The sequence below is a fragment of the Chelonoidis abingdonii genome, chromosome 4, assembly GCF_003597395.2.
Source record: "Chelonoidis abingdonii isolate Lonesome George chromosome 4, CheloAbing_2.0, whole genome shotgun sequence".
NCBI lineage: Eukaryota > Metazoa > Chordata > Testudines > Testudinidae > Chelonoidis > Chelonoidis abingdonii.
Window position 1 is genome coordinate 132,898,042 of NC_133772.1, and position 11,860 is coordinate 132,909,901.

Below are 11,860 nucleotides of genomic sequence, written 5' to 3' on the forward strand. Positions count from 1 at the left end.
TGATTGTGGAAATCAAACAACTCAGAAAATAGGTTTATTTATTTATTTATTTTTAGGTCAAATTCCTCCTTGTCTTCCTTTCTGACTGAAGAATGAGGCATTTTTTTTCTGCTCTTCTCCACTGTGGCCAGTACTGTGTTCTTACTGGGAGACACTGTGGTGGTAAGTTCCTCCCCTTCTGAGCCAGATAGAGCCTTCCATTCAGGGACATGAGCACAGAGTTTACGGAGTACAGACTCAGGCAAGACCATTGTGTGTGCTTTGCATGTCTGGATCTCATGAAGCACTCTGTACAGCCTGACTTCCATATTCAAAAGATTGCTCCTCACATCCCCCAAGCAGCAGCTACTCACTGCACTGAGAAGAGGGGAGCGGGCATAAAATTAATTTTAAAAATTGGAAGGAAGGAAATGTAAGAAAGAAAGAAAAGTAAGAAAGGAGAAAAAACAGTAAATACAGGTGCAAATTCTCACTGAAGAAAATATCCCCTCTAAGAGGCTAAAAAAGCTGCAGGAGCACGTAAGCCGCCTCTGCTGCCTCTCCAACACAGAACATTCACAGCTTTGCTTAGGGGATGGGAACAAGTGATTGGGATTGCTTGCTCTTTTACTCCTGTGCTCCATGGATATGGGACTCCATCTTAATGGACAGAACCACAGAGATATACTTGGAGAAATTAATGTTTTCAGATGCAAAACTCAAGAGATTAAAAGCAATGAATATTTTTTGTCTTTAAAAGACATAATGTTCATCTTGTTCTAAATTAAAGATGATCTATAAAAAACTAAAACAATCTGTTTAGTACAAAGTCCTTAGATGACCAAATAAACACATTAAAGGTGAACTGAGAACCAAGGAAAGTTATTTCTTCCCTTTATTGATCTTCTAGAATATATAAATATGGTTGTTAAATGGTTTTAAGAAGTATTCCTTATGTGGTTTTTACATTAGGCAATCAGAAATACTGATGAGGAAGGGATGCTTCAAGTGGAAGTCTGGCAAGCCACAGCTCAGGTTTCACCCTGCAATGTCACCATGCAAGTCCCTAAGATTGTTGCTAGAGTTCTGCAGACCAAAGAGAGGAAAACCAGGATCTGATCATTCCGATGTAAAAACCAAAACCATTTATTTTTAAAATAAAGGAAACTACTTAAACATGGCAATTTTATAGCTAATGAAGAGCACACAAACAAATCTTTTGCATTTCATGGTTCACCTTTAAGAAGAATACCATAACCCTTGCCACCACCTTTAGAAACTCCTTTTAACGTGCTATTTGAGATACTTCTGCAAACTGATAAATATCATATTGTGCATTAAATGGTAATTGGGAACTGTAAGCATGTATATTGATAACAATTGACAATAGTAATATTTAATATGCTTTTTTCTAAGGAAGAGCAAATTAAAACAGTCATACCCTGAATATACAAGGGATGTCTTTACGGGTTGCATGTATTACATCTGATGCAAGGACAGAGTTCACACAAAAATCTTCATCTCTGGTAAGAAAATGAAAAATATAATCACTAATGGGCTAACATAACTTAGAGAAACCTTCTCAACTGAGTGCCAACTATCACTATTATTTGTATTGTGGTAGCACCTACAGGTCACAATTAGGATTGGTGCTCTGTTGTGCTAGGAACTGTATGCACACAAAGAAAAGAAAAGATAGTCCTTGTCCCAAAGAGTTTACCAATTTAGGCCCAGATCCTTCAATTTACAGCAGGGCCTGCTGCATCTGTGGGGGTCCATTGAAGTCAATGGGCTCCAGGCATGCTCAACAGTCTACTGGGATGTCAGTGATTGATTAGGACTATTACCCTATTGATTTGAAGAGAGTTAGTTGCTCTTTGAAGCCAAAGAAGACATTGCAAATATAAACAATTCACACCTAAGAGTATAACAAGGTAAGAACATTTGCAGAGCCTATATTCAAAGGATTAAGCAACATATCTTGCCTGTCTGCTGGATTAAAAAAAGGGAATATTTAGATTTTCAAAACAGCTAGTTTCCCACTTTTTGTGATCATAGAAACGAACACTGTAAATCACAACAAACTCTCACATACTTTAGATGGTGTCCGTCTGTAAAGGGATTGTCTATATTGGGATTTTTAACCACATTGTAAATGTAAGCAGACACTATTATTTGCTCCTATCATAGTTAAACATAACCAGGAACAAACCTTGGTGTCCTGTCCACGTGCTAACTTACAACTATATTGCTCAACTTGTGTTAAAACACAACTAAAAATGTCAGTGTAGATAAGCCCAAAGAGGCAACCCTTCACCAATGGATAAAGCACAAGGCTGCTAGGAGTAATGTCTGGCTGAACTGCCTCAGGCAATCTACTGATGTGAATGTTATTTGCAGTGCCTCACATTTCTACTCTTGAACACTATGGATTGTCACACGCCCAGGAGATCATCAGTGTCAACTCTCAAACAGAATTACTGAGAGGAAAGAATGTGTATCTGTCATCCTATGGCACTAGGCCTTATTGGAGGGGATCGTTCATCAAGGTAGTTGTGTAAGCAGATTCTACACTAAAAGGCATAAAGGTGTTTAACATTACAGGATGTGCTACTTAACCAAGAGAAATTTTATTTTAGTTTATTGGGTAAAAAATGGAGAGAAACAACTGGCTTGTTGTAGGAAAGAGTCTCCTGTACTTAAAAGAAAACAGTTAAATGTAAAAACATGACCTCTATAACCAATAGAGTCAGGGAGTGCTGGGGTAATCTACAGTCTAAATTTGCAAGCTCAAAGCTTCCTGGAGAACTGCTTTAATGTACTCAGTTTTTCCAAGGTTCCTGAAATTGCTAGCTATGTGTTACCTGTGATTTGCTTGGTTGGGATAGCTCTTTCCCTGTTCACAGCCTGCACATCCCGTGTCCTACTTTGTCATGACTAGTTTCCCCAAGATGCACATCAAACTCTAGGAGAGCACACTAACATTATGTGATTTCTAAGAAAATGAAGTGTCACACTACTTCTTACTGCTTACATTAACCTTAAGTCCATGTATAGGAGGCATAAATCATTTCAGAACAGAGCTCTTATGTTACAAGAGCTTCTTATGTACTGCTTACAGAGGCACTTGATGTAGGGAAAAATAATGGAAGTTTTCTAACTACCATAGCAACACAAACCTGAGATCCAACACCTGACTTGCAACAACTCCAGGTTGGGTGGATTTTCCTTCAGGCACATCATATAGAAATAGCTTGCAGTCACAGACGACTGCATAGGCCCTCTGCCACCCCTTCTTAACTCCTGTAGGCTTTGGAACCTGTATGTAAATAATGGATAGTTCATTATATGTAGAAATGGTTATATAGACATAAGGAGAGGAAATTTAGAAAGGCATGGCGACACACATTTGAGTCAAGAGAACCTGAACACCAAATTTTGGTTATATTTAAAATTGGTGGAAAAAAGTGTCACTGTACATGAAATTTTAAGAATAGCAGAACATTTCTTTATGAAGTTCCCCCATTCTCTGTCCAGGTTTAATAAATACTTTCAGCTTTTCAAGAAGCAAGCCCAGGACACGTCTTCAGATTCCACAGATGCCAAATTGGTGATCGAGTTTACTTTTTATCCTACATTTCTCTCTCCCATAGCAAGAATTCTTTTTCCCCTCAAAGAAGGTTTTTCTTTTTTACGTTTGCGGCAATTTCAGCAGCCAACTTCTAGTCCGCCAAGTAAAGCCACCTGTTTCTCAAGGATTAGCATTAAGGGCATTAGTGTGAATTGTACACAATCCCAGGGCGTTAGCACAATCTGGGGATGCAGTTAAACATAGCTACAATACAAGACCAAACAGCATCTGCAATTTAAGTTTGCAGTTATTCTGAAGAAAAATATCACTCATGTGCAAGGTCAAAAGATTCTTACCTTAACATAACCTTTGTACGCCATTCCTATCCCTCTTTGCACATCTACTCCGAGAGGCCTTTTGGCTTGCTCAGGGGGTATAGGACAGACCTGAGGCGCACTATCCTTGCAGGAAACATGGCATGCGAATGAACAAACTGAGAACAAAAAAAGATCTATAATGAAATCATGTTATAAAAATGAATTCATCTTAATAGGTGATGCACATTTTCTACTCTTGGAATCAGGAGACCAATGAATTCAGTTGAAATTGCCTGCAAAACATACATACAGATGCTCCCTGACTTACACAAGCGCTCTGTTCCGGAACGCCTTGCGCAAGTCGAATTTTGCGTAAGTTGGGAATGATTTTTAGGTTAGATGACTGAACATTCAGAACCATTTAACTGACTCACCATCACAGGCATAGCCTTGTCGAACTAATCCCACCATGAGAGATGTGCAGTGACTGCACTGAGTAGGGCTTGAAAAGGACTTGATATTGAGTTGGTGAGCTTTAGGCTGGAAGATAAATTCAGGATAAAATAAAGGTACATGATAAGGTGGACCAATCAACTCCAATCTCCAGAAAATATGTTTATCTTTTCTTTATGTTATTAGCAGGAGAGAATTACAAAATACTGCTTTCTTGTAACTAACTGCAACTTGTCAGAAGTCCTGCAAGATACAACTTTCTCTCAAAGTCATGTTGTATATTCTTTTATTTCCAATTTAAGAAAGACACACCCACGTGAACAGCAGAACCAGACAGGTATTTCTAGTACAAATAAAAACCCCAAATCTACTAACTAATCCGAAATAATTTTCTCTCATCTCTGATAAAACTAAAGACTTAAATAATAATTACGTACGAATATGAATTAAAAAAATAGGCTTACAAATAAACAGCAAATAATAAACCCAGACAGGACAACCCCAAACATATGGATGGCTAATTTATATAAAAGCATGTCTGTTCTTTAGTTCTTACAAATAAGGTGAACAAGGTCCCCCTACCTTTGGTACAGCTAGAGAAATGGACTGAATGGTAGGGGAGGGAACAGCAGGCGTCCTCTGAAGCCGTATTGGTTCCTGAATCACAAAAAACTGAAGTTGAGCAAAATGGAGGCTTCAATAATTTGTTTTACAATTGGGGTGTTATTAAAAATTTGTAATGATCAGTAAAAGTGTTTAAATTTTAGAACGTACAGCCATTCCTGATTTACTGTGAATGAATTACATCTTAAAGCACTCATAGGAAAGCCTGCATATTAACAAACAAGCAGCAGTACAAAAATGAGTATGAAAATGGAGTACATCAGCATATGCAGAGACTGGGGAAAGGTTCCACCTGCAACTGTTCTCAAAGCATGTGTGCTTATAACAATGACACATGGTCTGCAAATAAGCAAACACTCAAGATTGGAGTAAGCCTCTTCACAGTGAGTAATGTCTGTGATATACATTTATAACAAACCAAATGTGCTTAAAGACGTAAGTGAATTACTCTGAATAATAAAATACCAGCTGCCTTACTTCTTGCTGCTGTTCTGTAGTCATAACAGAAGTGGATGGTGAGACTTCTGGTTTGGGACCTTGTGTTTCCTGCTCGCTAATAGAACTTGTCTGCAAAAAATGTTAGCAAACAAATTAGATTAATACTATAGATCTGAAGTAGTGTTCTTGCATCAGCACGAAATAAATCCTAGAATGGTTACAATTAACAACTCAGAGCAAAAAAAAAATAGTTTGTGAAGCACAACATTAAGAGCACTGCTAATATCTATAAATGCTATATAACGTCTGTTTCAAAACAAACAAACAAACAAAAACCAAAAACCCCCAGATCCACTAAATGACAGCAAAACTGTAGAAATGGCAGTATCATATTTTAAAAATTCCCAAATGGTAGGTGGCATAATAGCCATAAACATCAGCCTTCTTCTCCCTGAAATCCAAGGAGGACCCTTCATAACATACTTGGACTCCACCAATCACATCTTTGAATGTTGCTCTTACATTCTTGTACGCTGGTATGAGAGGAAGCCAGGCTTCTTGGACAACAAACCATGAAATATTTACTACGGTAGGATTTTTACAATGCAGAGCAGCCACTGATCCAAGCATAAGGTTCTTAAAGTGACTTCATACAATTTATTTTTAGTATTTAAAAAAATTTCAAGAATTTTATAGATAGAATTGTGTTACCATTTGGAATTCTAACAATAATTACAACACATTTCACTAATACTAGAAACTAATACCATCACACATCCTCTGTTAAATACATATTTACAATAACTACTACTAATTGCCACCACAAGGGGTAGTGTGCTATAATTCTAGAGTTAAAACAGCTGGCGGGGGGAGATTAGGATATTATATTATTGCACTCTGTGGACATTGGGAAGATTATGATTAGCAAACATCAGATTAAACTTTATAAAATATAATGTAATTAGTAGTAAAGGCCGTTGAGTAAGAGTCATACTCACTCCTCAGCTACTTTAGATTGGAAGATAACTCACAGTTACACTAGATATGTATCGACATTTTGTTATATGCTGATTGGTAGTGCTAGACTGAGGAATATAAAATAAACATGAAATTGTATCCTTGTGTAAAACAAAGTATGTTACCATGGTAAATAAGATTCATCTTTAGCCATGATTGTATTGTTAAAGTCTCTTAAATTGTCAGCCTGCACGGAGGTTTAAAAAAAACAAACCAACTATTTCTATTTAGTGGGTTAATTTGTAGTAAAAAGTTAAGGAAGAAAAAAAATCCACTAGTTTTAGGATGCCAGTTTTACAAATAGGTCATAAATTAGGAAACAAATGTATCAGCAAGAACTTACTTCTTCCCAAAAGGCTAGCAGAGAAGACGTAGACGAGGAAGAAAGAGAATCCTTTGTTGTAACAGATATGAGGGATAAAAATGATCACTTATCACCCATAAGAAACTTCAGAGGGATTATTAGTAGGCTAATTAAATGAATGTTTATGCAGCAAACTGATATTTACACAAACCAAAAAAAAACAGGAAGATCAGGGGGCGATATAAGTGTACTTTCAAAAAGTTAATGGAAATTTTGTTAATCAAAATATTCAGACTTCTAACTGTAATTCGTTAGAAAACGACACTCAACTTTCCTTAGCACTTATTTATTTATGGCGGGATATATGACATGGCCTTTTGGTTTATTATGCATTTGATTTTTTAAGCCCTAAATTTTGTAATATATTTGATTTCAGTTATAAAAACAATGATTCAACCTTTATTCATACAAAGTGCTTTAAAATCTCATTTACTGAGTAAGTAATGTCATTTTGCTTTAAATGAGGAACTATCAAGGTCAGTAGACCTAAGAACTCACACCCTGGCAGCAGTATGTTTCATATACTTTTCATCTATTCCTTTTTTAAAGGAATGTCTGGGGAGTGGAAGTGGAATAGTATACAGAATGACCTGCTGTGTTAATAGTAAATAAACTAGCACACAGAGATTATAATAGGAAATAGCACACACATTCAAGGTTTATGTATTGCACATCTCACAGCATGATCCTGTCTTCCTGGCAACAGCAACAATGTGAGAAATATATAGAAAGCACTGTAATCATATGATAACACCATCTAGATACAAATATTTATCTAGGTAGACCAGGATTTAATCCCAACAAGTATAACTGCACTCCTCTATTTTACATGATCAGACTTACGATTTTCATTTTTAACTCTGTTTTAAATGTTATACAAAACATGTCCAGAAACATATTAAGGATCAAGAGTTCATAAAGTACGGAAATGTGATTCACTGCAGTAATTAACAGCTGTTTCCTCAGGGGAGGTACAAACTTTACGCACCAAAGCCACACTTTGTATGATTAACTTTCTAAAGAAAATCAGAGGGTACGTCATGACAAAGCTGAGCTACAGTCCAACAAAAACCTTGAAAAAGTCTTATTTGGCCTAGACCAAAAGGCTGGGTCTTCTATATCTCTGAAGCTCCTTCCAGGTTTCACCTACCCTAACCTCCACATTGAAGCCCAACCCTAGAGGCAACAATCTCACATACTAGATGGGTCTCCCTTTGGAGCTCATCAATGCATTTAATCAGCCGGTTCGTCAGCAGATGCAACCACGTAACCAGCAGCTGTATGTGCTTTCCTTTAGTTTGATTTTAATGTGAAGCTTGTTCCGAAAAACTGAATGTGTTATTTATCCAGTAGAAGTTCTCAGACATTTTCATGTCCTGGTTCTTTTGATTACCTTAAAGTGGGGTTTTGCAATTATTTCTAAAAGTTATTGTTTTCTCTACAAATGCCTAGCTACATGACATCTATTATAGGGGCAATGTGCACTTGTTACATATTTTTAATTTATCTTGCATATTTCATACTCATTTGTCAGAACCTAATTTACTGCGTATTTCACATGAATAAACTTTAATTCAAAATCCCCATGACACATTTTTGTAGTCACTTGATGTAAAAACTCACTCTAAAAGTCAGATCGCGTGCAAGCGGTGAAGTGTTGAAATATTCAAAAATTGAATCTTGAAAGTCTGGAAGTTTGAGACCTGAAAGAAAATAATCAGCTGATTTAGCTCAAAGAAAACACTACAGATAATAAGCTCAAAATTAATTCTAATACTAACTTTAGTTACCTGTATCTGTTCTGTATTTTTCTTCCAGTTTTTTCTTCAATCCCTCAATTTCTTCCAACAGTTCCTGATTTTTTGCTTCAGATTCCTTCAGCTTACTAGAACAACATGAAAACCATGAAGTATTTGAAATGCAAGAAATTTACTGCATAATTTCATATTCTTTTCTTTAATGGCAGTAGTCCTCCTTTTGCCTCTTAGCTTTGGCAACACCTACCTTCTTTTTAAGGCAGATCATTTCCCCCAGCCCACCGTTCCTGTGAATTACAATTTCACTACCATGCTAGATTGAGAGTTCTTTAGGTGTTCTGCATCCCTCCTGTGATGTTGCAGGTGGTAGCTAACTGATGATAATCTCTGGCTAGGATGGTCTTCCCTCCCACATGCCGCCGTCTCTCCAACTGCTCTAAGAAAAGAGATTTCTGATGCTACTCCTAGAACCCATTTCTCCTGCATGGCAAAGATCCACACATTATAATCAATCCACTCATTTGGGCATGATGCTTTATCTTAAAAATGACTTCAAGAAATCTTTAGAATTTTTAAACGAAGTTGGGAAAGAAACCTGTAAAAGACCACATCATTTTCCATCAGGGTGTAAGATTCTTGGCATAAAGAAGGGTAAATTAAAAAGGGTTTGTTATTTGAACAGGCAGCTAAGAGTGGCACATTAAGGGTAACTCAGCATGTTAGCATGATCAGATGAACAAGACAGCAGGCTTCAGTAATTTATTACCTCTCAAAGGATATGTTTGCATCTTTAACCTTTCGTAACTCTTCTTGAATTAGCTGTTTGGCACGTATTTCTGTATCCAGAGCAGACTGCAGTTCCAGCCTTGCTGACATATCCAGTTTCTGACTACGTCGCAGTTTCCAAAGTGGATCCTATTGGAGTAAGTTATTGTACATTAACATCAACTCTCTAAAGTAATTTTCCTCCTTTGTTCACAAATACAAAGAGAACACAGAACGTCTGATCCCCCCAGATATCTTAATTTAAAATCACATACTAACACTTTCACTGTTATGATGAAAGAGTTTAAATGAACACTGTCAAAACTGGCCCAATATTTAAATTTTATAAAACAGGCTTTTATAAAAAGCCATGACCAATGAAAGTGTTCAGTCAGTAGTTTTAAACCAATTAATGGTTCATCTGCAGTGACTGAAACCCAAACCCTGCAACACTAAAAACTTGAAAATGAAGATGACTATGAACAAAGGTGAAAGTGACTTCACTTATTTTCATTGTCCAGGCTGAGAGAAAAGTAAAAAAGTACAGTGAAATCTGAGTTTTAGAATATTCACAGTTAATCAAGATTGTGTTATTACTGACATAGGTACAAATTTCTGTCTGTTTACAGCGAAAGGCTTTTAAGTTGTTAGCATCTCTTTGAGAAACCTAAAGACAATACACCTCTACTCCGATATAATGCGACCTGATATAACATGAATTTGGATATAACGTGGTAAATCAGTGTTCGGGGGGAAGCGGGGGGGGGGGGGGAGGTTTGCGCACTCTGGCAGATCAAAGCAAGTTTGATATAACGCGGTTTCACCTATAAAGGAGTAAGATTTTTTGGTTCCCGAGGACAGCGTTATATCGGGGTAGAGGTGTATATGTATTTTTTAATCTTATTGTACATTATACACTAATTTAAGATATGGATTAGTTTCTCTGCATTTTATTACCAGAAAATGGTTTTTGATTTTCTAAGACAAATAATTTTTCAAGTTTTTTTTTTTTTTTTTTTTTTTAAATTATAGAGGTTCTCAAACATTTTCATAATGTGGACTGTATCTTAATAGAGATGGTCTCATGGACACCTATCCACCCACTCAAGATCATAAAACCGTATAACATTACCATGGCAACTGCAGCAATTTCTTACACAGAAACAGAATATTAAAAATATATTTTTTGCTCTCTAATGAAGTTTAGCAGCTGAGATGAATGAAAGCAACACCATTTTAACACACTGGTGACCTGGAGAGAGCTGAAAGTGCTCCAAAGAATCTCAGTAGGCCAAGAACCACAATTTGAAAGGCAAGGACTGATTTCATTTCCATATATACCTGAAGTCTGCTCCAAAAACATGATTATTAATTTAGAGCAAATTTGCTAAAGTCTATGAAACCAGCCTTGTTATAGTATGTCATCCGCTTTTTATATTTTGACAGTAGGGAAAAAGCAAATGGTCATTGTCTGCCGTAAATTTGCCATTTCCTCCTCTTGCGCTCGTCTTCACTTAGGGTTAATTTGCTCTTCACTCTCTACCCCAAGCAAGAGAGGGCTGGTGCACAGCTGTGCTGCCTCAGAAGTAGATCAGGAAGAAAATTACAAGCCACAATTTGCTCTCTTGCTTCCCACTTACCCTGAAGCGGGGAGGAAAAGGGGATGTAATCTGTTACGAGCATGGGCGGAGACTGGGGAGCATGACGGCATTGCCCCTCCAAATACAGAAGTCAAACTATGCCTATGGTTACCAGTATAAACCAGTAGCAGGTAACTTTTATCTTGTGTGCTGGCCTGTGTGTTGCGTGAGTAGAGGCCCCGTGAAGATGCTTTCCTTCCCCATTCTTGGACTTACCAGGTGCTAAGGACAAGAGAGAATTTTGCCTTTAGGACTGTAAGCTTTCCTAGGCAGGGGCTCCTTTCTTTAAGACCGCTAGGCAAACTTATGAAATATAACTTTATATAACTAGCTCCTTAACATTTTCCCATAAGGAAAACTTTCTTCCTGATCCCAGATGTTGATCATCTTATGTCATGCAGCATGAAGAATGAAACCCTTGTAATTTTATTACTACTACTGGCAGGGCAAATGGCTATTATTCATCTATGTGTCCAAACCTTTTGGGGTATGGTGCATTAAAATTATTCCCTTTTATTTCTTTTAGAAGTGTTTATTTTATTGACTCTTCCCTTTAATCTTGTTTTAAGGCATAGTTTGCAATTAACGGCAGATATTAGCAACAAGCAAAATACAGGATTTTATCAAATTCGGATTGAGAGACACAGAGGCCCCCGGGCAAAGGTGCCCTGTTCTTTGCAATCAGTTCTCACTTCAGACCTGACAAACTCACTACAGCAAACGTGTCTTATTTATCCATAAACAACAACATGTAAGGTATCCACAGAAAGCTCGTAACTTGTCATGACTCAATCCCTGAGGGTATGTCTACACTATGGGATTATTCTGATTTTATATAAACCGGTTTTGTAAAACAGATTGTATAAAGTCGAGTGCACGCGGCCACACTAAGCACATTAATTCGGCGGTGTGCGTCCATGTACTGAGGCTAGTGT

General features: G+C 37.2%; 1 protein-coding gene across 5 annotated transcripts in view; it reads right to left on the bottom strand.

Annotated features, from left to right (window-relative positions):
- Nucleotides 1–11,860, bottom strand: part of CDC42BPB (CDC42 binding protein kinase beta) — a 120,975-nt gene that overhangs the window by 18,495 nt on the left and 90,620 nt on the right. For 2 of the 5 annotated variants that reach the window (XR_004372461.2, XM_032771628.2), the window contains exons 19-28: nt 9,287–9,435; nt 8,554–8,648; nt 8,387–8,466; nt 6,743–6,793; nt 5,422–5,511; nt 4,903–4,977; nt 4,302–4,407; nt 3,907–4,043; nt 3,159–3,298; nt 1,421–1,502 (exon numbers count right to left, since the gene is read on the bottom strand). Coding sequence is in view for 4 of the 5 variants with exons in the window: in XM_032771628.2 (XP_032627519.1) it covers nt 1,421–1,502; nt 3,159–3,298; nt 3,907–4,043; nt 4,302–4,407; nt 4,903–4,977; nt 5,422–5,511; nt 6,743–6,793; nt 8,387–8,466; nt 8,554–8,648; nt 9,287–9,435 (1,005 nt within the window). In the remaining variant the exon portion in view is untranslated. The remainder of the gene's footprint in view (nt 1–1,420; nt 1,503–3,158; nt 3,299–3,906; nt 4,044–4,301; nt 4,408–4,902; nt 4,978–5,421; nt 5,512–6,742; nt 6,794–8,386; nt 8,467–8,553; nt 8,649–9,286; nt 9,436–11,860) is intronic. The other 3 variants (XM_032771630.2, XM_032771629.2, XM_075065696.1) reach the window with 3 other exon arrangements.